The sequence below is a fragment of the Megalops cyprinoides genome, chromosome 21, assembly GCF_013368585.1.
Source record: "Megalops cyprinoides isolate fMegCyp1 chromosome 21, fMegCyp1.pri, whole genome shotgun sequence".
In the NCBI taxonomy this organism is placed as follows: Eukaryota; Metazoa; Chordata; class Actinopteri; order Elopiformes; family Megalopidae; genus Megalops; species Megalops cyprinoides.
Window position 1 is genome coordinate 14413220 of NC_050603.1, and position 25504 is coordinate 14438723.

Below are 25504 nucleotides of genomic sequence, written 5' to 3' on the forward strand. Positions count from 1 at the left end.
TCCCCCCCAAAGATTTTATCTGTTGCGGATATACACACGACATTTAACCTATTCATTCATTCGCTAGATTGCTTTTCAATGTTGAGTGGAGCCCAATGTAGACAGATCCTTGTAGAAAAATCTTCGGATCTGCAGAAGTGCAGAACGGAAGTTAAATTCATATCCCAGCATTCCTTTCGCCTTCCGGCAGTCCGTCATGTGTGAATTCCCCCGGCAAGTGATCAGAAATGGCAGAAAGAGGATACAGTTTCTCCCTTACCACATTCAGGTAAATAACTGTTTAAGTATGTGCAACTGTAAACAGAATGTGCGTTGGCTGTGTGCTGGATTTATATACAGCCAGCTTGGCAGAATAGTTCTCTCTTTTCTTTTGGGGCATGAATCGAAAGGCTTTAACGATGTGAGAATGAATAGAGTTGCAGTGTCACTGTTGGCCTACCTTAGCTAGCTGTCTAACGCGTAACCCAAGGCATTGGATCTGGGCTCCCTTCAGCATATGATTTGGTTGTGCTACTGTGAATTTTCTCGTTTCACTGGCGGAGTTTGTCACAACCACATTTATAAGTTATATTCATTTGCTTGCACATGTGCGATATTTAGCTCACCAGTCTTCCTAGAATTTACTTTCAGTCCTCGCTCACCCTCGCTGACTAAACGTTGTTTACACAAGACTTGGCTTAGTTTGTTTGCAACCCTAGCTTTGTTTGTTAGCTACTCGTTCATGCTGTTATACTGCATCTTACATGTTCACACATACCTTGTTCTGTCATTTTCTTGGGGATTATTCTCTTTTCCTAAGAAACCTGCCATTCGTTTTCGTTGGTTGCGGTATTGTACAGCATAGCAGCACGAGTTGCTACTTGAGCTTTCAGAAGTGCATTTGAGCAATGCTTTCAAGGCTCGGTGGTGTACCGAACCAGAGTTGACATCAGAGACAGCCGCTATATTGAATAGAAAGTATAAGAATTCAAGGAAAACAATCAATGTTTGTCCATAGCGTGTGTATGTCCACTGTTTTTTTTTATTATATACTTAGATCCACATGAAGGCTTTATGTTGTAATTCTTACTTTTTTTCGCTCTACAGTCCCTCGGGAAAACTGGTCCAAATTGAATATGCTCTCGCAGCCGTAGCAGCAGGTGCTCCTTCTGTCGGAATCAAAGGTAAATGGTCTCCTTTGATAGTGTCTGAGAGCTCGAGAGCGTTGGAAAATTAAACATTTCACAACCTTTTCCATTTTGCTCACGTTTGTAGTAGTGACTGTATTTCATTCCTGACACATCTGAAATATGTTCACACCATTTCGGTATTCCTTTTACAGACATTCCCTCTTTGCAGAAAGTTAACACACAGTCATTGCAAGTCCCTTAAATTTGTAAATCATGTAACGTAACCTTTTTGAATATTGTTGCGAAGTGCTGTACTACTACCTGAGCAAGACCGAGTTGTGCAAATGATAGCTGAAGAAATTGGTGTTTGAAGTCCTGGTAATTTTCTTACTGAGACTGACTTTGCGTCCTTTGGCTGCTTCGTTATTCAGCTTCAAATGGAGTGGTGCTGGCAACAGAAAAGAAACAGAAATCCATACTGTATGATGAGCAGAGCGTACACAAAGTGGAGCCAATAACCAAACATATAGGCATGGTCTACAGCGGTATGGGTCCAGACTACAGGTAAATGTTCACCATATTTTCAGCATATGAGAACTTCAGTTACTAAAAACCTTACGAGTGGAGGTTCCTCTTCTCTGAGATGCTTGTATCTTTTTGGCTACGCTTTATAATTCCAAAATTGTGCCTGAAGGTTGGCTTAATGCTTATGCAACACAATAAGCAACAGATATTTTGGTGCCATTTTAAAAAGCCATTTTGAGTGTATTTTGGCTTATGACTTCATAACTAGACATTTCTTACTCAGATGTGTGTGTCTTTGAAACTGCACATTTGGTGTATGGATTTGAATGGAAGTCTTATCTTACGAAATGACGTGATCTAACTCAGAGATCGTCTGTGTTTGCAGGGTGTTGGTGCGGAGAGCACGGAAGTTGGCCCAGCAGTACTTCCTGGTGTACCAGGAACCTATTCCGACTGCCCAGCTTGTACAAAGAGTGGCTTCTGTCATGCAGGAGTACACACAGTCAGGGTTCGTCCAATGTGCTTTTACAAAGGGGTTATTGAAATTAGTCAGCTGTTACTTTCAATTGTACATTAACCATGATAAGTCAAACCACTAGTTTAAAATTGCACTGACACTGCCAGTTCTCTTGATTGCAAGGCTTCTTATTCAAGTGATAGCCTAACATATGATGTTGATTGGCAACACAGCATGTAAATGATCAAACAAAAATAGATTTTTTTTATCAGAATTAATAGCAGGATTTTATAATGAAAACTGAGGTGAAAGATGGATAATTTGCTGTTGCGTTGCCTTTTGGGTTATAGTGGTGTGCGTCCTTTTGGCGTGTCTCTCCTAATCGCTGGATGGGATGAAGATCGCCCCTACCTCTTTCAGTCCGATCCATCTGTAAGTACCAATGCAGCTCAGCATTCATTTTCATCGGAACCAGGAATAGATAAATCACTCCCACATTGTCAATCATCTTATCAACATACTGAATTGTTCACTAGATTATGTTAAGTGGGCTTTACACCACTGCACAGTCTGCTTAGCAACCTGACGCTCCTTTATGGCCACACAGCCCAAACTTGGCTTCTCTTTCATTTGTCCCCCAGTGGAGGAATAAACCACCTTTAAATGTTAGAACTGCAGAATCACTAACTGCATTCCCATGCAACTTAGTCTTTTAGCCTGAGTTTATTGTAGCTCTTGCAGTACATTGTATGCTGTATGACTGTGATAGTATGATACAAGTTAATGTTACTATTATGAATCTTTATTGGGTAATAAATGTAAAAGCCAATGTATAGTGATGCACTTTACATACCATGTTTAAGTTTTACATTCACTTTAGTGTGATGCAGTAACGTTGTACTTGTGGATAACTGCTTGGTACGTTTTATTGTTTATGTTAAATTTTTTCTGCCTGAATGCTTATACAGTGTAATTTTGGCAGTCACCACCTATGTTGTTGTTGATTCTGCTGTTCAGCCCCACAAGTCTTCTGAGCCATGCTGCCATTTCCATTTCTGTGCCTGCAAATCATACCTTTTCAATTCTTGCTGAATGAGAAGTGGAATAGTTAGGTTATATCATTAGAACAATAATGAAAGGAGATTCATGTTAACACAAAAGTGATTCACCTTCCCATGGTTCCGTATTTGTTTGTTTTAGCCTCCTGTTATTTTATGTTGTGAAACACACTGTCCGGTGACCTTTAAATATGGACATTGGTTTGTCTTCTACACAGGGTGCATATTTTGCCTGGAAAGCAACAGCAATGGGAAAGAACTATGTTAATGGAAAAACATTCCTTGAAAAAAGGTGAGACAAGTTGAAGACTAGGCATTTCTGTATCAATAATTAACTGTGTGATGCAGATATATTCTGACAAAGTTTTAGTTCAGTAAATTACATGACACAACGTGTGTTTTTACAATACTTCACTGATGAATTGTGTTACAAACATGTATCTGGTCTCTAATGCAGCAGATGAATGCAAGGACATAAATGAAACAAGTAAACATTTAGATACTTTGCTGACATCCTTCATTTCTCTACATTACATTAGTTGAATATGTATACAATATTTTCTTACACTTGCTGTTCTAGCTTTTACTCTGTACTTCACACACTGTTCAGTGTCTGCCCAGCCATCCAGGACCGCCTGCTACTGAATATCTGCTGTCTGGAAGGGCACTGTGATTCAGGCTGAATCTTGTTTTCCAGATACAATGAAGATCTGGAACTTGAGGATGCCATTCACACAGCGATCCTGACCCTGAAGGTGAGTTGAACACTTGTTCTCAGGGACAGAGCCTAGTTACCAGTCCACCACTGAGGCGTCAATCCAATACATTTTGCTGCATCCTCTTCATTTGTTACAGGAAAGCTTTGAGGGTCAGATGACTGAAGATAACATTGAGGTTGGCATCTGCAATGAAGCTGGTTTCAGGAGACTCTCACCTGCAGAGGTTAAAGATTACCTGGCAGCTATTGCCTAAAGTTCTTCATTGCTCTGATTGGATTTTCTTTTTTTCTGTTGTTGTGTTTATAATAAATTACAAGAACTGTATTTTCAGTTTAACAGCATTTTAATTATTTGTAATTTTGCCTCTTCTTACCTCAGTAAAAACAAATAATAAATACAGGTCATTACAAGTATCCCAGTGTCTTGTGCTGATACACCATTTTTTCTAAAGTTCTTGCCTGAATATAGTTTTACTTATCCAAAAACATAGAAATTTCTGAAAATATGAATTGATGCAATCAGTACTTGAATGAGTGAGTAATGCTATGTAAAAATGGTAAAAAATTCTTTCACTACTTTAATGGCTTTGAAGTAGTCATTTTCTGCTTGTCAATTTTCTTCCCTTATATTTTGCATTCAGTATAACCCAAGTAGAAAATAGTGGGTAAAGCAGAAAATCCTGCTTCTTAAAATAAGAAACTGTTGGCCTGTGTAGACATTGTTTTAGAACAGTTTTTGGTTTTCTATCACATTATAATTTGCCCGCATACCAATTATACAAATTTCCAACATATATTACAATCTCTTCAAGATATTTTCCTCATTACGCAGAGCTTGCCTGATTGGTGTAGTGCTGCTCAAAATGTCCAAAATATCACTAGGTTTCTCCTTATGTCTTTCCAAACTGCTGAACAAATTCTGTCAGAGTGTAGACACATCCACAGCCTATACCCGAGTGCATGCTGATGAAGTCATCAAGATTCATCTTTGAATCTGCAGAAGAAAGCTTTTTTTAATAAAACAGCTGACAATTCCTATCAATACTTTAGAAAACAATCATATAGACACCCTTCTTCCAAAGAATGTGCACATGCTTTCACATTACCCACTAATATAGCTGAGTATTTTCTGAGGCAATTCATGTTATGTACATTGCTCAGTGCAACAGCAGTACCCCACCTGGTACTGGGATACAAATCAGTAAACATCTATCAAGTCCACTGCCTTGCCACATTGCCATCCATGAACATTACTCAAGCTAAAGGTAAGTATGTTGCTTACAGAAGTGCTACAGATCCTTACAGTACTGAAATGTCTCTCTAAGCCTAGGATGACATTGCAGCAGCAAGCAAAATGACACCTGCAGAAATTATGATTTTACCTGCTGTTTCAATGCAGGGGTAAGGGGGTGGGGGCATTCGCCAAGCCCCACTGGCATCCTTCATATGCGACCGATCCGATGCAAAATTCTTCAGATACGCGTCTGCAGAAACAACTCGCAATTTCCTAGAAGCCATTTTTTCACTGTTAGATACGCTGGTGATAAACTGGCAGAAAGACAGCTGACTGAAATAACTTGGTGGATTAGTATTTGTAGTGATAATGAAAATAGTGCATGTGAGTGTGAGAAGACCCACCTGGTGGAGAGACCAGACTGGATGCTCTGAAACAAGTTTGAATTGGCTGCATGATTTCTGGCTTGTTGCTGGTAATCTGGGAGACCTCTTTTTTCTCCACACACACACACACACACACTGCTGGACAGCGCCTTCTCAAACCAAAACACTACTACTTTCCTTTAAGAGCTGCCTTGGCAAGACTGAGAGTTGTACAAATGGTAGCAGAGAACAGTGGTAATCCTCTTATTGATACTGACTTGTCTGAGAATGAGTAATACTAGGCAAACCGAAAAAATTTCTTTAACTACCTAAAAACCTAAAGGTATTGATTTTCTGCTAGTTAATATACCACATATACACATACTCACATTGTATTCTGTGGCAGCTCTCTATATATTTTTACATTTTATCACTAAATATTTCAAAATGTCTACATCTTTAGCTTTTAAAACTAATATAGACAGCCCTACCTCCAGAAAGCTGGCTTGATATACTCTTCAGATCGGAAGGCTTCCCTTATGTACACATCAAATGGGCAGGGAAAGGGCAGGACTGTGTCTAAATCATATATGTAGCTTTGGTCACTTTGGCTTTTATGCAGTAGAATAACATGGTAATCCTGGAGAAAAAGTAAAAAAAAAAAATTATGTTAATACAAACACCATGACAACCCCTTACTCATAAATGGGTGAATTTTGTGATATATTAATACATTTTTGCCTTCCGTCCTGAGTAAGCCTGACCGTGACCGGAGCCACTGTCTCTTTGTCTTTCTCAGGGTATGCCTGTATTTGAGTGAACTGAAACTGAACTGCTTTCAGCACAGAATGTGGTGTGTTCAGTAAACTTAACTTAATATGGTTACCTACCCAAATTACTGGTTCATCACCACGGCTAGATTTCTGTCTCCAAATAGGAATCTACAAAGAATGAAATTAGCAGAAAATTAGTGATACGATACGATACAATATACTTTATTGTCCCCTTAGGGAAATTTGTCTTGGACTCAATGCTGTGCACATAAAATGCCTTCACAATTACAATAAAATAAACTACATATAAATAGAACAGCACCAGCTGTGCCAATCACAACAATAAAATGCACATAACTAAATATTGCACACACCCCATGATAAAAAACATTGCATATTATGTGTAACACATGTTGCACACACCCATAATAGAACACCAAGTGATAGTGAAAACATATATAAATACAAAATGGAACTATTTGACATTCTCCCCACAACCTTAAACATCATCATGCCATGGGACTTTTACCATTCGTTTTTCGTTGGATATGAAAACTGCATAGATGTGGTCGATTGAGTCTTCTTTTTGGATCTTGATATGCTCGCATAGTTTCCAAATATTTTCCTCGCTGTAAAAGAAATACCACATTGAACAGAAGAAAACTGCATTCGCGGGTTAACAGTAAGTCATGTTATTCAACTAAGTCAAGACATTCACTTCCGTGTTTAGGGCAGTGGAGTAATTAATATACAGCATACATGCAATATCGGCGGTGCATGCTTTTAGTGCATGTTGCTTTGAGCAATTATCTCAGGAAACTCGGCGACGGTGGGCAAAAATAATACGTGAAAGCATTCGCACAAACAAAGACATTAAACTATCCACCAACTGCAACCAATCAGCATAAGATTAAACGTCCAGGTTTAGACCACTGAACTCTATGAGGCCTGACATGGCTGTTAAAAATATCAGCTAAGAACACATTTCCCATTCTAAGAGCGGGCACTGGTCATTGCAATTGGCCTAATGGTGGCATCTAGTCCATAATTCCACATCACATTTTTCGCTTTATCTCTCGTTTATAGGTAGTGAGTATACAGAGACAAGAAATGTAGACATGGGGTTATAGATTTAGATAGTTCTACTGCAGCTCTCTTGCATAGTACTTAGAATGTCATGTTATTTTGGAATTGCACATTTTCCCCAGATACACCAACACGGTGATTTAGCGACACTGGTATCTAGGTAGATATCTAGGTAGCTACCTTTTTTGTACTCATTTTCTCGGGCTGTCCTTACCAGTAGCAGCTGGTGTACGTACATTCTCTTCTGGACGGAGTGACTGGGGTGTAATCTAACGAAACGCATTCCTCGTGCATGTCCTCCTTATGCATTGCGTGAAAATAAAAATGTAAAACAATCTTCACTTGATTTTATTTTTACACGTGGAGTTCAGAATAAATTAGACGCGTAAAAAAGCACGGAACTTGACACTCTACATTGTTTTCAGTCCGTACGGGAAGTACGTCTTGGAATGTCGTCCCCTGTGCGACAGCAAATTTTCTCCTGCCAAGGGTTGTATTTGGCTTCTTAAATTGTGCTTGCTGTTGACCACTCTCTATACAGACATGACATTTCAGTTTCATTCACCAGTCTTCTAAAGCATTAAACTTGACGCATCTTAACAGTTGGAGAAAAACGTGCTGCCGTAACATTTTTTGTTAGGTATTCATGCCGTGTCACCGCATACTTTTGTGTACAATATTCAGTTTACATTACACTAAAGTCATTTACCAGACGTTCCTATCCAGAGCGACTTCCATAGATAATAATTTTATCCAGTTATACAACTGGATATTTACTGAAGCAATTGTGGGTACTTAATATTTGCCCAAGGGCACAACAGCAAGTGTTCCAGCGGGGAATCGAACCAGCGGCCGTTTTGGGTACGAGCTCTGCTAGGTACTAGGTATACCACACTGCTGCAGTTTAGTAGTTTTAATTCTAAGTTGTTATAGTAGCTAATTACGATTATCATTACAATAAAATTTATGTTGTGGCATTTGAAAATATAATAAGGAAGTGTGGATACCAACAAATCATGAGGAAAGAAAGATTTTTCGAAAAATTTGAAAGAATGTGCCATCTAGATGTTCAAATCAAGTAGCCTACTTCATCGATTAAATACACGCCATAGTCTGGTAAAATTGCAACTACACTTATTATCAGATTACCATAGAGTTAAATTCTACACATTCACTTCTGACGATTGAAGATTACATCTCCCGCTTTTTCTTTACCTAATATACGGTGCTCAAACTGGAGGGCGTGCTACTAACAAAGGGGGCGGGGCGGTGGAGTGAGACATTTTCGTTTACGCTAATTTGTTTCTCTCTATTATTGGTGGCTAATGGACTATAGCGATTTAAACCTAGTGGGACAGCGTAACGTACTCAGCTCGGGAGCGCCAGTTAAATAGTGCTATTTCGTGAAAATCTTTTAGTGGTTTTGGCGCTATGTGAGGTTCAAGGCAAAAGTAGGGAAACTGAGATACAACGCAACCTTCCTGAATCTCTTGAGATGCTTGAGGCGGAAGTTGCTCCTTAAGTGCTAGTTTCAGACGAGATTCCGCTAACCTAAGTTCTGACATGAACCATCATAAGCTAAACAATAAAAGTGGTCAGTAAAATCCTGAGTTTCTGGAGACCTTATCACACTTACCCATAACTGTCAGTCTCCATGTGCAGTGAACGAACGAACCTTGAGGTGTACTGAATCGTATACTTTGCGGATGCATGGTTGTTTGAATAGCATGGTGCAGTTTCACGTAATGGATATTACGATTTAATTGACATTTGGCAACATTCAACACACAACGTTGCAGCAACGTTGTCAGTAAGCGAACACACAACGTTGCAGCAATGTCGCGAGTAGTGCTCATTTGGTCACCGCGACACTACCTTCTGGCGACCTTCTTGTGTCGTCGCAGCAACGTTTTTAAGAGAATGTTGCTATTTGGTCCCGCGGTTAACGTTGTCGCCACGTTGAACATTGGTCGGTTACAGACGTTGTTTCATGGTACCGTGGAGGCCAGAGCTCTATGAAGAGCAGCTCATGTTCATATGTAAATTTTGGCATGTTAGTCAATTTTGCCTAGTATATGTCCATAATCCGTCACTTCCTAGTAGAATGTTTCACTGAACTCTTGCAGTACACATATCAAGTTAAATGGAATATTTCTGGCCTTTAATGCTGATGAAATCTGGACAAACTGTATTTCAAAATGTACACACATTGCACAATACAAACATTTTAGGATATTGGCCAGCTTTGCCGGGTATTACTATATTGTATGTTATAAGCGGAATGGTTCGCTGCCATGTGGTAGCACATTAGAAATCCAATGATGGGCCACTCACTCTGGAAACAAGGAGTAATGACTTCACAAACCTGGAAATTCAAAAGAGGTCTTATTTGAAGAAAGAAAAGAGTTGAAACTGTGATCATATCATAAAAATATTATATTTGTTTTTTATACTGAGGTTTAATCAAGTTTGTATGATTACCATACACATAATAACTACACACATGCATCGTTTTATACTGATTCAATACTTACTTTTGTACTTTAAAATTTAATTTCTATTTCATTTTGAGTATACTGGATGATGCCAAGGTTTATAAACCTTGATCATACTTATGTGCAGATCCTCATTCAGCTACGTTCTTGCTTTTTTTCTTAGTAGTGCTATCGGAAATGCGATCAGGTTTTCCTGTGACTATAATGAGACCCATGCCATAACACGGGGATATGTCATATGCTTTTATTTTATTTTGATACAGGTGAGGATATTGAAACCCTCAATACTGCATTCATACTGAATGCTCTCAAAGAGATCCAACGCCTGACCAAACGCATGACATGTTGCGAGTAGGCGAGGTGGGTTTGTCTCAGCCAATGATATTAAAGAAGTTAGCGTTGTTTGTGACGCGCCAAAAGAAGTAACCGGCACTTTTTTCCTATGAGGCGTCTCTTCATTTCCCACGATGTTGTGAATATACTCAAGGAAATTATAGTTTAATTGCTATTCACTTGTTATATAAAGGCTGCTTAATTTAAACGAAAATAAAAACTAGTGTAGTACTTTTGATAGGACTATTTCATACGGTAGATCCTACTTTTCATTTCGGAGGCTGACTACGGGTTGTAACACGTCTGTGACGTTTGTGGCGCCAGAAATCAAGGGGTCGAAAAAAACATCAGTGTTTTGACTTGTATATGCTGAATCGACAGATGGTCTAAATAAACTCTGTCGCTAACTAGTTAGCTAGTTTACCCACTTTCCAGATCGTTTTCACGCTTGATTCTTAATTTATGGTCTTATAGGAAATATAGGCCACAATGGTGATGTTACGCAGCGGCTCGGGCGCTGAACCAGCAGCCCAGAAGAAGCCATCGGAACTGGACACGACCTCCGAGTTTCTATCCCTGCAGCCGTCACCGAGAAAGTCGGCTCGCCGGAGCTCTGGTGACTGTTCCAGCTACAAGAATACTCCGACAAACGTGAGCTCTTCTTTTACATATATGTTTAAATCAATCGGTCCTCATTAACTAGCTGTTACTAGCCGGACTCTACTTGTAATTGTATATGATGTTGTCTCCTTAGCTAGCTTCACATATTCTCACCTCCGTGGACATCCTTAATCTTACATGTTGAAAAGGCTAGCTAGTTAGTCACGGTTTGGTTATAATGGATAATCTAGCTAGATTGTGAACTATGATCATGAAGAAAATGGTAAAAGTTTACATTAGCTAGCTAGCCTGCCTGTCTGGCGGGTATCCTAGCTAGTTAGCTACCATCACGTATCATATCAGCTAGCTAAAATTAGATTACTCTAATTTCCAATGGTACAGAGCTATTCTCTTGATAACACACCGTTTTACGACTTGCTCCACAATTAGCTAGATAACTTGGCATACAACTAGATGACGGAGATGGTAGCTGGGTGCGTATGATACCCTAGAGACTTGGGAAGCCTTGACATCTGTTCAGGTTTGCAGTAGAAGCACGCTGGTGAAATCCTGGAAAAGTTTCTGTACAGCCAGTTGTGTTGACATGACTGTGCTGGGGAGGAACTCTTGCTTGCTGTAGATAAGATGAACAGTGCTTGGTGTTGTGATTAGATTAACTCGCAGGTTGTTATTTTGCTGCTAGTTAGCAAGCCAGCAAGATACATGCATTGTCAGAAGTTTCTTGGACGCTCTCCTCACTAGCTAACAAAGTGAGCTGTTATTTGTTTAGCTAAATCGTCACTGTCAGCTGTACTAACCAGACATAAGTTAGATGTATTGTTCTATTAGGATGACATGTTAGCTGTTCAGATAGCTGTCAGGCTAACAGGTGAGTTTGTAAACTTGTTTTCTGGCAAGTTCAAGCGGGGCTTTGATTCTCAGCGCGAGTAATTATATGCGTCTTTTGGCAGTTAGTGTAGTTACCATCTGATGTTAAAAACATCTTAGCATCTGTAAAAATAATTAGTCACATCTATCGAGCAAGTCAGGGTTAGGATTAGAAAGCTAAACAAGGAAGGGAAAACAAGCATAATTGATCTGTGGGCTTATTTTAGCCTTTTGATACAGTGACTTAAATGTGTGAGTGTGGATGTTGTGTCTGGATGAGGACTGTATGCCATTTTTGTCGCCTAGGGGTATTTATCAGTGAAGGATGACGACAACAGTGCTGGACGAACTCTAAGGACGAGAGCACAGAAGAGCAAGCAGGGGGTTTCTTTTGCTGATCTGAACGGTCAAACGACAGAATCTCCACAAGAGGAGGCAGGGAAAAGGTTCACAAGGTAAAGTTTTCATACATAAACACACTTGCATATTATTTAGGGCTGGCTTTTTTGGGGGGGGGGGGGGGGGTCTGAAATCTCAGAGGCAATATTATTGTCAGCCAGCCAGAAGCTGTCTCTAGAACACAGATATTAAAAGAAAAGTTAGCACAAGGGTGAGATTTAAAAAGAGAAGTCAAAAACAAAAAAACTCATTTTTAGAGTGATTTTGGCAGTCCAGTTATAGGAGATTCTGAATTCTGAAAATCCCTTTGACTAAACTTCGGACTCCATGTCATGTTTTGACTTTCCGCATTCATGGGGTGTAAGGCTTCGGTGTATTGATGAGTCATTGTGGATGATTAAATGCATTTTGCACATGTGTTCGTACTTGTGTCTGTTCTTGGCAGGAAATCTCCAAGGTTGCAGGCTGATGGAAAAGCAAGCGAGGAGGAGCAAGCAGGTAGGCGTCAGATCATTTTTCAACTTGCCTTAAACGCAGTTTCCATTAACCATGCTGACCTGTGGGTGGACAAGCCCTAGTGTACACCAGTTGATGGGGGGAAAAAATGGACTGAATTCTCTGACCTTACCTTACAGTCAGCTTTGGGAGGATGTCAGATCTCTACACCTCCTCCAGCCGCCTTTCTTACTGTGGCAGCTAGTAACCAGAACTGCTAGAACTGGAAGTACCAGCTAGTTAGATAGAAACCCAGTGCAGTTCATAGGAGATGTTTCTGGGAGATGTGCTTTCTGTCAGGCCAGTTTATCTTTATCATAAACCACACCCTGACCACAGTAAGCACTAGGAGGCCAACTGTGCATATAGCAGCTGCTTTAAACCCTCCTCACCTACAACTAGCCTTATGAGGAAACCGTCTTGGAATTGCCACTTTTCTAAGTCCCCTTGGCCATGTGCTAGTGGAAACTTAGCTTTAGAGAATGCAGTAAGACTGACACATTTAGATCGTCCTGTTTTTGGCTCTGTGTCTGGATTCAGAGACTGGTGAAATATGGTTGTGTTTTATTTCACTCCAGAATACACATGCATTAAAATTACATTTAAAAGATGATATGAGAACTTTCCCATGAATGGCAACATAACATCAATGTTGCAGGTGCCCCAGGCCAGGTAGAGGGGACACCCACTTCCAGAAACCCCCGGTGTAATCCTGGAGGAGCAGAGGTCAACAGCACAGTACGACGTAGCTCCAGAATCTCGAGATACAAGCAGTCTGTCCTCTATGACAGACTCATTACCAAGTAAGAGACAAGGCCTCAGTGCTTTCTCAAACTCAGGTGGCCTGTGAATACAGATGTAGAATGTTAGTTTGTGAACCAGAGGCCCTCAAAGCATGTGGGTCCTTCAGGATGTCTTGAAAGTCTTTACCTTTATATGTTGGGCCTAGTTGGCAAATGCTACCTCTTGATATGACAGTACTGCGCTATTTAGGATGTGGAGTGCTGTGCCCTTGTTCCTGATATTATTTTCAACCTAACAGTTTTTTTGGGTTTACATTTGAAATGCTTATTAACTATACCAATGATTTAATTAAGAAGTTCAAGCTTCATCTACAAAGGCCAAATGATTAAACAGGGCCATATTTACTTTAAGAAAGGGAGGTATTATTTTTGCTAAAAATGAGCTCCTCAATTAGTTGAAGAACATGCAGCGCAACACAGAAGCTGACAGACTTTAAAATGATGTATTTAAACACTTGTGTAGTTTTACAGGTTAGTGTGTCTGAAGCTGCTTTATTGTGTTTCTTTAGCACTGCAGAAGCCGTTCTCCAGAAGATGGATGACATGCAGAAGATGCGGCGTCGGCTGAGAAGCAGAGACACTAAAGACGTGGTGAGGCCCACAGCAGCCGAGTTAAGGCGAAGGCACGCTGTTCAGAGTTTGCCATAATGCAGCCATTTCATATTTCCATTTGGTTTTTTAGAATCTTGGAATCTATTCTGGAGCTAAGAGAAAAAGAAGTTCTGAGCAGACAGATGAGGAAACGGCCGACAATCAAGAGGATGGGAATGAAGGTGTGTCTGTGCTTCCGTCCCCAGGTCACTTATAATTGCCATGGTACTTGTCTTCAGTGTCTTCACGTCCATTGTGCAGGGTATACTGAAGATGAGGGAGATGAGGAGGAGGAAGAGGATGAAGACGAAGATGACGAAGACGATGAGGATGTTGAAGAAGACAATCGGAAACGCTACGAAGTCCGGCAGAGAAAAGCTGTGGTTCGCTACCAGGCGCCACTAGATGGTTTGTGCCATTTCTTTGTTTTAATGTAGATGTATATAGTTTGTGCAATAATCTCTTAGTACTGCACTGGTGCCTTTTCCTACATATTTGGATATATTAAACACTTTTTCATTGGAGACATTAAAAGAGTGCAATCTGTAGGACTATGTCTAACTCATTGTTTTCAGTAGTAACAGCTAGTTCAGCTGTTACATTGATGCATTGTAAAAGTTTACGTGTGTGAAGAAAATCTGGTTCAGGACTAAATCATAGGTCGTTCTTTCCTTAATTTGCGTTTGCTAGCAGACCATATTATTCAGTGCAGTTTGCATGGCTTATAAGCATGCTTATAGACAATTAGTGTCTCGCTTTCTGTGTAATGCAGTCCTAGATCAGGGTTGATTAAGGTCTATGAAACTACCATGTTAATGTTTGTTAAATATTTGTTTTCTCTTATTATTACACCCACAGAACCGAGAAAACAGACCATGTTTTTCAACAGACATTCTTCTGCCAGTTCAAGGAGGTATAGATTCAGCTCTACAGCACCAAGGAGCCCCTACAACCGTAGGAGGAATAGCAGGTCAGTTTGTACACTTTACAGCATTATTTCCCTTGCAATAAAAATCCCATTCAATAACACTGAAGTCAACCTTGACAATACTAAGGCTGAACAATACAATGTAGTACAATGGTGAGAGAAGTACTAAGTAAGCTGTCTTTCACCATGACTTCTAGTCATTTGCGAATGGCTCTCAGATGAAACAGATTTGGGTCAGATGTTTGTGTATTGATGATTTTTAATGCTTTGTTGTTTGTGTTTTTACTTGCTGACGTGTCAACAGGAATGGTTCTCTAGATGGGTAAGACATTTAGCACAGTTTCAGTGGTGTTTTAAGATGTAGTGGTGGCTACACAATTTAGTATATGAAAGTACCAAACCATTCACAAACACCTGTTTTCCACCTTGATGTTGGTATATGGCCCATTAAAGTATAGCTAGATGTTGTAGTGCACATTTAAACAAGCACTGGACTTCATCCACCATCAGCCCCTCAGCAAACAACCTACCTGATGAAGGTCTTGTGAGTAGCAGTGCTGAGTTCTCTGTCACTTGGGAGTGAGACACACTAGGGTTGGCAGTGGCTGCCAGTCAGCAGAGTTTCACATGATGGGAGTTGGACACTACCTTTGTCATCATAAGTCATCGGCAACTGTTTTTTGTTTGTTTTTTGTTGCTGTTTTTCCCCTCAGACGACGACATGCCCTTCACAGCAGCGACACCACATCCTCTTCCTCGTCTTCCTCTGACGATGAGGAGCGCTTTGAGAGGCGGAGGAGTAAGAACCGAAACAGGTCAATGAACAGGTAATATCATGTCTAGCTTGTCTCTCTGAAATCACTGCCTACAGTCAGCCTGCTGTTTTCTGAGCAGATCAAGTGTTTACTTGGGTATAAATGTCCCCATGAGTCACAGGGGGATTCAGCTTCACTGATCTTGTCATATATTCTGCAAACCACCCTGGTTAAGGGCATCTGCTAAATGAGTTCTGATTGGCTGTGGCTCTAAAATCCAAGTGGAGTGCATCTAGATGAAAAGGCTGTGTTCTCCTCACTCATGCTGTCCTTTCCAGATGCCTCCCGCTGAATTTCCTCAAAGAAGACCTGTTGGGGATCCACAAGGACAGAGTGAAAATTGGTGCTAGTCTTGCTGATGTTGACCCCATGCAGATCGATCAGTCGGTAAGTCCCGGGGACAATGAAATGCTTTATCATTCAGCACAGTTGGCTAGGTTCAGTGTCTGTCACTGGTTTTTGGATGAAAAATCAGAATGATGTTTGAAGTTGGCTAACATTATGCATTATGTAGTAGTGTAGATACTACATGCATTATGTACTATCCCCAGCCCCTTTACCTGCCCTGTCAGTCCAGGCTGTTTCTTTCAGCTTTTGATGTTTTAATGCTTTGAAAACTTGGCAAGTTGTTGCATTTGGAGAAAGTTGGATTTTATTAGGATTTTCTGCATTGGAGTTGCACTTTTAGAATAGTTTTCTTGTTTTGTTAGTGGCACTTTTTGTTGGATTCCTCTATTATCAAGGTGAAAGTCCCATGTGACCTTATGAAAGCTGTTCTCGCCCTCCATTACTAGGTGCGTTTTGAAAGCGTCGGGGGTCTCAACAGTCACATCTATGCCTTAAAGGAGATGGTGGTCTTCCCTCTGCTCTACCCTGAGGTGTTCGAGAGGTTCAAGATCCAGCCTCCAAGGTGAGCAGCAAGTCTGCTGAAAAAAGGGGGGAAACCCCCCCCCCCCCCCCCCCCAAAAAAAAAAAACTTGACTGAGCTAAAAATTGAAAGGTCAGTAACTACACATGGAACTGAGGAACTACACTTGCGCTGAACTCATGGTGAGTGTACTTGCGTTGAGAGCTCATAGCTGCAGGCTCACTGCGCTGTATGCTTTCCCTGTGTGTTTGCTTTGTAGGGGCTGCCTGTTCTACGGGCCCCCAGGTACTGGCAAAACCCTGGTGGCGAGGGCCTTGGCCAATGAGTGCAGCCAAGGGGACAAGAAGGTGGCCTTCTTCATGCGGAAGGGGGCTGACTGCCTGAGCAAGTGGGTGGGCGAGTCAGAGAGGCAGCTGAGACTGCTCTTTGATCAGGTGATTATGTAACATTGACTTTTCTTACGAAGTAAAACCATTCCCTGTTTTTATTGGAACGAAATGTGCGAACTCTGTTCCAACTTCCAGGCCTATCAGATGCGGCCATCGATTATTTTCTTTGATGAAATTGACGGGTTGGCTCCAGTTCGATCCAGCCGGCAAGACCAGATACACAGGTGAGGTGTTGAGTTTTTAGTTTTAGTCAGGCTCCCTAAAGTACCTGCTTATGTACATACCGTAAGGCAGGCTATTTGTCAGACGTGTCATTCAGAACAGAAATAAACTGTTCAGGAGAGCAGAACAGAGCTAATGGGGAGTAGATATTTAATCAGTGTCTTGTTTCCTGCTTAAACAGGCATTCTTTCAAGTGCATCAAAGTTATGAACTCCCTCCACTCCCAAGCTTTTGATCAATATGAAAAGCTGTTGATGAAATGCTGTTTGGAGCGAGAAGTGTGACTGATTGGTTTGTCTGTTTCCGCAGCTCCATCGTCTCCACTCTGTTGGCCCTGATGGATGGTCTGGATGGCCGGGGGGAAGTGGTGGTGATCGGAGCCACAAACCGGCTTGATTCCATCGACCCCGCCCTCAGGAGACCAGGGCGCTTCGACAGGGAGTTCCTCTTCGGCCTCCCAGACAGAGATGTGCGTTTTGGGTTTCCTCACACAACGCAGATGCAAAAAAGCAACCCAGTCTTTGGGACTCGCTGGAATGTGTGTCAGTCTTCATTTCTGTTTGTGTTTGTGTCACTATCTGCAAACTGCAGGCTCGGAAAGAAATCTTGAAAATACACACGAGACAGTGGAACCCCCAACCCTCCAATGCTTTCCTTGAGGAATTGGCTGACCATTGTGTTGGTAGGGTTTTGATTTCTCATTTCATGTGAATCTGATATTATATCATTTCAGTGGAGTATTAAAAACGTTGTTTAGCGGTCTTATATTGGGGACTGTGGCTTCAAAATACTGCAGGAAGCAAGTTTCCAAAAAATTTACAGAAATTTGCAGTATGTTTTGGTAGTGGCTGAAAGTCTAGATTGATTGTCATTGTACAAATGCAGGCGGCACTTCCTTGTCAGTCATCCCTGGGGCGCTCGCAGTGAAGAGGGCGTGTTCTGTCTCTCAGGTTACTGTGGCGCAGACATCAAGGCGGTGTGCGCGGAGGCGGCCCTGTGCGCCCTGCGGCGCCGCTACCCCCAGATCTACGCCACCTCCCAGAAGCTGCAGCTGGACGTGGCGTCCATCAGCATCGAGAGCCGGGACTTCCTGACGGCCATGAAGAAGACGGTGCCCGCCTCCCAGCGCGCCGTGTCCTCCCCGGCCAAAGCCCTGACGCCCATCATCCAGCCCCTGCTGGGCACCACGCTGGCGAGCATCCTGGACAGCCTGCAGAAGCTGTTCCCCCACGCCAGGCAGGGCCTCGTGGGGAGGCAGGAGACCGGTGGGTGGCGGGGCTGCTCATACCTCTTGTAGTCCCCGTCATTGTACTGCATTGTTTTCATCTGCCTTGCTTTGCGCTCGTACGTGCACAGTACCTGAGCTGTTCAGGTGGAGGATTAAAGGCATTTGATACTTTTTAAAATCTGGGGATTTTCATTGGTCACAGAAGTAAGCTGATGAGCTCTCATTGGAAGGTTGCATTTGATTCTTTTTTTTCTTTTTTTTTTTCTTTTGGAATCAGATCTCACTGCCAGTATTCTCGATGACGACCTGATGTACAGTGAGGACGAGGGACCCTCCGTGTTTGCAGACGGCCTCATTCACAAGCAGGCCGGTCCCAAAGGGGGCTTTCTGCGGTTCGACAGGTGAGTGAGAGGGCCAGCTCGGCCAGCCAAATCCTGGGTCAGTGTGTGGATCTGCCTGTTCACTCCTCTTCCCCCCTGTCCTCAGGAGCGCGGTCCACCAGCCCACCTCCCACCGGCCCCGGCTGCTGCTGGCGGGACGTCCCGGCTCGGGGCAGAGCTCGCACCTCGCCCCGGCGGTGCTCCACGCCCTGGAGCGGTTCACAGTGTACACGCTGGACATGGCCGTGCTGTTCGGGGTCAGCTCCACGTCTCCCGAAGAGGCCTGCGCCCAGGTATTTATTTGGTGTTTATCACCAAAATGAGAATTACAGGACCAGTTATACAGATACACATACAAACACTCCACCTGCCTCCTTTTTCACACTCTGCCTTGTGCTTTTTCACATCTCAGACACTGTGCCACTCCTACTCTCTACAGTCCCTCCTCATTCACAAGTTCATCAAGCTCTTCTTAAACCTCCTGCTGCACTACACCACACACATGGAACTAAGGATCTGAGAAAGTCTCTGTATTTTGTGGAGTAAAAGAGCCATGGCTGATTTATTCAGGAAAATGTTCTACAAGCATTCTACGTGTACGTTTTCTCTGAACATAGATTTATCCCATCCTTTTGATGGGAAAGTATTGGGGGTGTACAAGGGTGTTGCGTGTAAAGGTGTAGTACTCAGTGCTTTCTCTGAGAAAGTGTGAATATTTTCTGTGTGACGCAGCTCTTCAGCGAGGCGAGGAGGACGGCACCCAGCATCCTGTACATCCCCCACATCCAGCTGTGGTGGGACACGGTGGGCTCCGCCCTCAAAGCCACCTTCCTCAGCCTGCTCCAGGACATCCCCCCCTTCTCCCCCATCCTGCTGCTGGCCACCTGCAACGTGCCCCACGGGAGCCTCTTCCAGGAGGTACTGACGGGGCTTTGTCTTCTGAGCAAACATGTGAACCCATGTGGGATGGGAGTGGGATGCTGTAAAATGTATCCATTGATTTCTTTTTTTAATGAATGGTCACCTGGTATGTAGTGAATTGACTGTATCAAACTGTGCCTGGTTTAACTGCTATTCGGTGCCACGCATGACATGGGCAGGCATCCCAGGGAGCTGCTCGTGTGTTTACTGTGTGATTGTACCGCTGTATAAACTAATTTTTCTCTTCAAGGTTCAGGATCTGTTTCGTGTTGAATATGGAGAGGTGTATGATGTCCAGCTGCCCACCCAGGAAGAGAGGACAAAGTTCTTTAAGGATCTCGTTCTGAATCAAGCAGCCAAAGCACCTGCGTCTAAGAAAAAAGCTGGTTAGTATTCCGAGTGCGGTTACAGGGAGCCTGCTCAGAACTATGAATGAGAGTATTTAATGGAACTGTAGAGCTAGGTGCATGAGGTCCATGGCAAGTCATCTGAAAGTATGTCCTTTAGAAGCCTTACATTAACTAACAACACTAAATTTGCATGTCCTTTCCATCAGTAAACTATATTATACTGTAATGTGCTTTTGTGTTTTCTCAAATACCTCTTGGTACATATACACTACCAGTCAGAAATTTGGACAACTTTTTTCTTTATTTTTCAAAACTATGAAAGTAGCCAAAAATATTTTTCAAAAATACATACATGGGCATCAACGTCACTATTTATATTTGTCTAAGAAACAAATTTCAAGAATTGAAGCATATTTCTTTAGATCAAAATGTCTTTGAATGCATGTTTCCCATTATGTTAATCAGGTTTGTCCAGACCTTTGACTGGTACTGTATGTGCTGTGAGTATGCATATGCTTGTGTATGTACTCTTCTTTTTGTGAGCATGTGTGTACTCTCTTTGTTCTGACCTCCCTGTGCTCCTGGTCTCAGTCCTGCAGGCCATGGAGGTGCTTCCCGTGGCCCCGCCTCCGCCTCCACGCCAGTTGACAGAGGTGGAGCTCCAGCGCCTGGAGGAGCAGGAGGAGGACACCCTGAGGGAGCTCCGCCTCTTCCTGCGCAGCGTCACAGACCGCCTGGCCCTGGACAAGCGCTTCAAGGCCTTCACCAAACCGGTGGACATCCAGGAGGTGTGTGCTGGGCGGGGCTACAGGCACAGCAAGGCGGGCTTGGCTTGTTTCACACTGCAGCTTTACAGGTTACAAGTGTCTATTGTGCATGACTTTCTGACTTTCTGTTTTCCACATTTTAGGTTCCTGACTATCTGTCGGTTATCAAGCAGCCCATGGACCTGTCCACCGTGCTGACAAAGATTGACCTGCACAAGTATGTGACTGTGAAGGAGTTCATGCATGATGTGGATCTGATCTGGCAAAATGCACTGGAGTACAACCCAGACGTCGATCCTTCAGGTTTTTATAAGCTTATTCTTCTGTTGTACAGCAGATAAAATAGATAGACATTTTCCTTGGGTGTATTTTTCTGTCGTCATTAATGGGGAATCAATACCGGACTACACTGGTAGGTGTACTTCTGTCGTGGTGGAAATCACGTCTCCATTATTCCATTACTGTGACATAATGTCTCTGCAGATCGGTTGATCCGCCATCGGGCATGTGCCCTGAAGGACACAGCGCACGCCATCATCAGAGATGAACTGGACGAGGAGTTTGAAAAGATCTGTGAACAAATCAAGGAGTCCCGCTCCAAAAGAGGTAAACTTTGATAAACTTTGCCACATTTCAGGACATAAGATTATGGTTAATATTGTGTGTGTGTATGCATACGTACCAGTACTGTGTGTGTGTGCGCGTAAGGCAGTCCCAATTTCACAAGGATCCATGTGTTCTATAAAAGTGCTCCTGTCCATTGTTTTGTGATACAAAATACTGACTCCCAACTTATCTTTTAATGAAACTGAGCACATGAGTGCAAATTTTGTCAGTGTACACACACACACACACACACACATACAATCTTAATAAAATTTTTCATGCTGTTTGTATTTTTTTTTTTTTAACATCACATTATATTCTTTCCATTTCCATGTCAGGTTGTTCAACCTCACGGTTTGCCCCATCCTACTATCACGTTCTGCCAAGGACGAATATGGCGGGGGATTCTACCAAAAATTGTACGAGTGCCTCTAAAGATTCTGCCCAACCAGCAGCAACAAGCACACCACGTGTAGCAGGTAATGTTTCTAATTACACCTATTTTTTGGGATTTTATTTATACACACATTCTGCCAGGAAGGCAACAGCACAGCCAGTAATTTGGCAATACATGATTAAAGACTTGATCAGTTCGAAGCAACTCCAGTTACCCCATACCCAAGAGATCCCAGAAAGCTGTGGCAGGAGAAAAGGATGACATCACCACTTCCTGTATCCACATAATCGTCAGGTTACAGTCTGTACTGCCTGTCCCTCCCTCCTCCCTGTTATCAGGCAGGATTTGTGAAGTATTGTCTTTTAACCAATTTGCTTGCAGCCTCTCAAAAGAAAAAGCGCAGGCGAAGCCGCTGGTGTAACGGCATCATCGCAAAAAAGAAGTCTTCCTCCTCGACTAACCCCTCCAAAGAGAACCCCAATGCGGCGGAGTCAGGGGAGGAGGAGGAAGAGGGGGAGGAAGAGGATGAAGATGGGAAGATGGGAGAGAGTGAAGAGGGTGAAGAGGAGCACGCTCTGGAGTCAGGTGTGGAGGAGCTGGAGGGCTGTGGGGACTCTTCTATGGAGTGTGACCCACAGCAGCCCAAGGATCTCAAACCAGAGCACGAGACACAGGGCGGAGAGCAGCATGACCAGGCCCCCGCAGAGGGTGTAGAGCAGCTTGACCACGCGCCAACAGAAGGTGACCATATAGACCGCATCCCAGCAGAAGGCAGAGACCAACCTACCGACAGCCCTGCTGAGGTGGTAGATCTAAGACAGAAAACCGCCTCAGAGACCACAGGGCCTGACAAGGTAGAGGAAGGCAGTCTCACAGGTTGGTGTCTTGCACATTAGCTCTGACATCTATCTTCAGGTAAAGGTTAGGCAGGCTTGATGTATTTTGTTGTAAATGGTGCCCCTCTAATCCTGCATACATACAGTGAGAGCAAAGGGATGTTTCCTTCCAATAAGAAAGAAGCTAGTTTCATACGAAAATAAAATGTATTTACATTTTTAATTTGTCATAGAATTTGTCATATAATTATTCAGTGAACTGTTTGAATTGTCCCATTAAAATAAAGCAGTGTGTCCTGGTATTATGTGCCGTTCAGGCCTCTGTGAATTTTCCTGACAGGAATTTACAACATTTACAAGAACAGTACTATGTAATGTAATATTTGTGGTTGAAAAGTGGTTAAATAGTAAAGTTCTGTAACTACCCTTCCATCTTGCCTCGAAACCAGTAACATGCTGAGCCTCCAGTATCTCAGTAGTAGATATTTGGACCACAGTGCAGTGCCACAAACCCTCTGTTAGTGACACTGCTCTCTGTCCCTCCTGCCCGTTTCCTGTGTTCCCCTGCAGAAAAGGGAGTGGGATGCATGACCCGTGGGAGGAAGAGTAAGGTGCAGCAGCACATCGATGTGGAGAAGGCCATGAACATCCTGGCCCAGAAGACCCCACAGCTGGTCGTCGACCACGAGAAGCTGAAGGTAATCTCAGCCCCTTCCACTCTGACCGACATCACAAGTAATGATCTGATTCACTCAAGGTCCATTAAATGTGGTCAGTATACTTCAGTGGAAACACAGGATCTAAAAGGTAATGTTACCTGTATTCTGTAGATCTTGTAATGGCCACCAGATTACAGTGTTAAAAATCGACTGAGTGAATTGTATCAGAAAAAACCAATGGCATAAATGGAAAATATAAACGCCTAAGATATTTAAATTGCATTATTTGCTTTTCAGTGTAAAATTATTAGTGGTGCAAAGCGTGGTATTTTGTCCAGGGGTTGCTGTGTATGTAGCATAGTTTCCACCTGTGAAAATGATTGTCTGAAAATGATCTTGATTTCTCACATACAAATTGGTCTGTTGGTCTGTCACAGGAATTGCTAAGAACAGTAGTTTCCAAGACTGAGGGTTTTGAGGTGTATGAACTGGAGAAGCTTTACGCATTGCTGTGCCAGAGCATTTACAGACATCGGAAAGACTACGATAAGACTGCACTTATTCAGGTATGTACCCTGCTTATGAAGTAGACTGGCCTCTAAACACAGTATTTAGCAGAATGGGGGGCTTTCTGTACTTTTTAATAAGACAATAGTGCATTGTAGGTCTCACCTTATGAGATCCAGGACATTGTGTATATTGCAGTAAACTGTAAAATCCTCCAATCGTCTTAAGTCTTTTCTAAAGTTTCTTGTCTTTTTTTCTCTTCCAGGAAATGAAAAAAGAAATCGACAGCTTTACATAACTTTTCTTACTTCAAAAAATTAATATGAATTAAATTATTTAAGGTTTTTTTACAATGTCTAAGTGTAAACAAATTACAAAATAATATTTCTAAAGCACATGTTTTGCTTTTAATTCATTAAAGGCTTTGAAAATACCTTGTCTTTGCACTTCTTCTAGAACTGCACATGTACACTGATCAGGTGTAAAGGGTCAAAATATGTTTGTCTGTGCAAGATGTGCGTGAATTAACAAACCATTCAAAGGATTTTCATTGATAGTTCTTACGGCATAGGAAAAATACCGAAAAAAGGCCTAGTTATGATATTAGGGGGACCCTAAATAGTCTTCTGAAGTCTTCCTGTAGTTTGTCCAACTTCGATTACCTCATCTTGGCTGCATCCATCACTACTTTTCACTAATCTTATAGACACCTGGGAATATGTGAATCTGTCCTGACTTGATGTAGGGTAGGGTAGAGCTTAGAATCTGCCCTACCTACTGATGGGTGCAAGGATGAGTTGTGTTCAGTTTCCAGCCTTGTGTAAAATTCAGCTATAGTAGGGATGACAGTTGGCAAGTGACCAGCTTTCACAAGTCAAGAGCAGTTACAGAGCAACTCATAGACAGAAACGACACAAGCAGCTTTATTGCAAGTGAGTATAAAAATCATAAACATCTATATGATTTTCAAGCATAGATCTACCTAAAAAGATCTGTGTGGAGGATCTGGGAAATGTGTCTAAGCCCCAGACTGAACCAATGGGAAATACATTTTTAGAAAGGAAAAACATCCCTTTTCCCATTCCTTGTAAACGATAGCTTTCACTGACTTTGTCTGGTAGAACTGGATTTTTACCTTTATTGGTGGCTTTGATCTCTGTGGTTTACTCTAGCTGTGTTATCCAGTTCAGATATCACCCTAAGGCCAATGGGGAAAATGATCCTCAATGATACTTGTTGCACTACTTTGAATGGTGGGTGGCATTTTCCTTTGACATATTGTTAAAGCCTCAGAGGAGTGCTAACTTGCAAGAGTAAAAAAAAATCTGGCTGATTCTGTTCACTCCAAGATTTTTTTTTGCCAAAAGTGAAGGTCAAGTAAACTACAAAGGCATGAGAGCTCAGCACGATATATGTTGCTTTTCCTGATTTCACTGTACTTAAAAAGCAGAACAACAAAACCGACTCAGTTTAAAGGAAAAGGGGTTCCTGGGGTACGAGCCTCTTTTTTGTTTGGTGAGAACAACCTCTAGTCTCACAAGTGGGTACCGCCATCCTAACCCAAAGGTAATGCATGTTTAAGGGTATCAAACAAAGTGCAGCTTTTCGGCTACTTTAGTAACTTTACTTTTACGACCTTGCAATGTGCGAGGAGGAGTCGCCTTACGATGACGTAAGGACGTACTTCATCGATGGTGACGCC

General features: G+C 42.3%; 3 protein-coding genes across 5 annotated transcripts; 2 read left to right on the plus strand and 1 right to left on the minus strand.

Moving 5' to 3' along the window:
• The first annotated feature begins 195 nt into the window (after nucleotides 1-195).
• LOC118768696 (proteasome subunit alpha type-2) lies at nucleotides 196-4199 on the plus strand. Its single transcript, XM_036515563.1, has 8 exons — nucleotides 196-268; nucleotides 1087-1163; nucleotides 1541-1673; nucleotides 2020-2142; nucleotides 2442-2523; nucleotides 3368-3441; nucleotides 3847-3904; nucleotides 4005-4199. The coding sequence occupies exons 1-8, from the start codon at nucleotides 228-230 to the stop codon at nucleotides 4119-4121; spliced, it is 705 nt and encodes a 234-aa protein (XP_036371456.1). The 5' UTR covers nucleotides 196-227; the 3' UTR covers nucleotides 4122-4199.
• A 35-nt stretch (nucleotides 4200-4234) lies between these two features.
• Nucleotides 4235-7774, minus strand: wdyhv1 (WDYHV motif containing 1). 2 transcript variants are annotated; one of them, XM_036515954.1, is made up of 6 exons: nucleotides 7562-7774; nucleotides 6769-6868; nucleotides 6357-6407; nucleotides 5958-6106; nucleotides 5250-5374; nucleotides 4235-4861 (listed from the first exon to the last, which is right to left on the minus strand). In XM_036515954.1, exons 1-6 carry the CDS (start codon nucleotides 7606-7608, stop codon nucleotides 4758-4760), a joined length of 576 nt encoding a protein of 191 aa, XP_036371847.1. In that variant the 5' UTR covers nucleotides 7609-7774; the 3' UTR covers nucleotides 4235-4757. The 2 variants fall into 2 exon arrangements, with proteins under 2 accessions (XP_036371847.1, XP_036371846.1); XM_036515953.1 differs by having other exon boundaries at nucleotides 7540-7774.
• A 2721-nt stretch (nucleotides 7775-10495) lies between these two features.
• On the plus strand, nucleotides 10496-24117 carry LOC118796464 (ATPase family AAA domain-containing protein 2-like). Of its 2 annotated transcripts, XM_036555340.1 has the most exons (29): nucleotides 10496-10804; nucleotides 11948-12096; nucleotides 12486-12538; nucleotides 13194-13338; nucleotides 13848-13929; nucleotides 14021-14111; nucleotides 14191-14337; nucleotides 14788-14899; nucleotides 15162-15179; nucleotides 15571-15684; nucleotides 15951-16059; nucleotides 16467-16582; nucleotides 16800-16974; nucleotides 17065-17153; nucleotides 17461-17620; nucleotides 17743-17833; nucleotides 18102-18416; nucleotides 18657-18780; nucleotides 18866-19052; nucleotides 19492-19677; nucleotides 19931-20066; nucleotides 20622-20818; nucleotides 20941-21100; nucleotides 21281-21403; nucleotides 21742-21882; nucleotides 22182-22676; nucleotides 23207-23334; nucleotides 23733-23861; nucleotides 24068-24117. In XM_036555340.1, exons 1-29 carry the CDS (start codon nucleotides 10643-10645, stop codon nucleotides 24098-24100), a joined length of 4167 nt encoding a protein of 1388 aa, XP_036411233.1. In that variant the 5' UTR covers nucleotides 10496-10642; the 3' UTR covers nucleotides 24101-24117. The 2 variants fall into 2 exon arrangements, with proteins under 2 accessions (XP_036411233.1, XP_036411234.1); XM_036555341.1 differs by lacking the exon at nucleotides 15162-15179.
• The last annotated feature ends 1387 nt before the right edge of the window (nucleotides 24118-25504 follow it).

Excerpts from the sequence above, each read along its gene's own strand:
- LOC118768696 (XM_036515563.1), top strand. The coding sequence starts at position 228 with ATGGCAGAAAGAGGATACAGTTTCTCCCTTACCACATTCAG. Across the intron at positions 269-1,086 it reads TTCTCCCTTACCACATTCAG|TCCCTCGGGAAAACTGGTCC; the intron begins GTAAATAACTGT and ends TTCGCTCTACAG. Across the intron at positions 2,143-2,441 it reads CAGGAGTACACACAGTCAGG|TGGTGTGCGTCCTTTTGGCG; the intron begins GTTCGTCCAATG and ends TTTGGGTTATAG.
- wdyhv1 (XM_036515953.1), bottom strand. The coding sequence starts at position 7,634 with ATGCATAAGGAGGACATGCACGAGGAATGCGTTTCGTTAGATTACACC. Across the intron at positions 6,869-7,539 it reads ACGTACACCAGCTGCTACTG|CGAGGAAAATATTTGGAAAC; the intron begins GTAAGGACAGCC and ends TTTCTTTTACAG. Across the intron at positions 4,862-5,249 it reads CCCCTGCATTGAAACAGCAG|ATTCAAAGATGAATCTTGAT; the intron begins GTAAAATCATAA and ends TTTCTTCTGCAG.
- LOC118796464 (XM_036555340.1), top strand. The coding sequence starts at position 10,643 with ATGGTGATGTTACGCAGCGGCTCGGGCGCTGAACCAGCAGCCCAGAAG. Across the intron at positions 17,621-17,742 it reads TCGGCCTCCCAGACAGAGAT|GCTCGGAAAGAAATCTTGAA; the intron begins GTGCGTTTTGGG and ends TGCAAACTGCAG. Across the intron at positions 23,862-24,067 it reads ATAAGACTGCACTTATTCAG|GAAATGAAAAAAGAAATCGA; the intron begins GTATGTACCCTG and ends TTTCTCTTCCAG.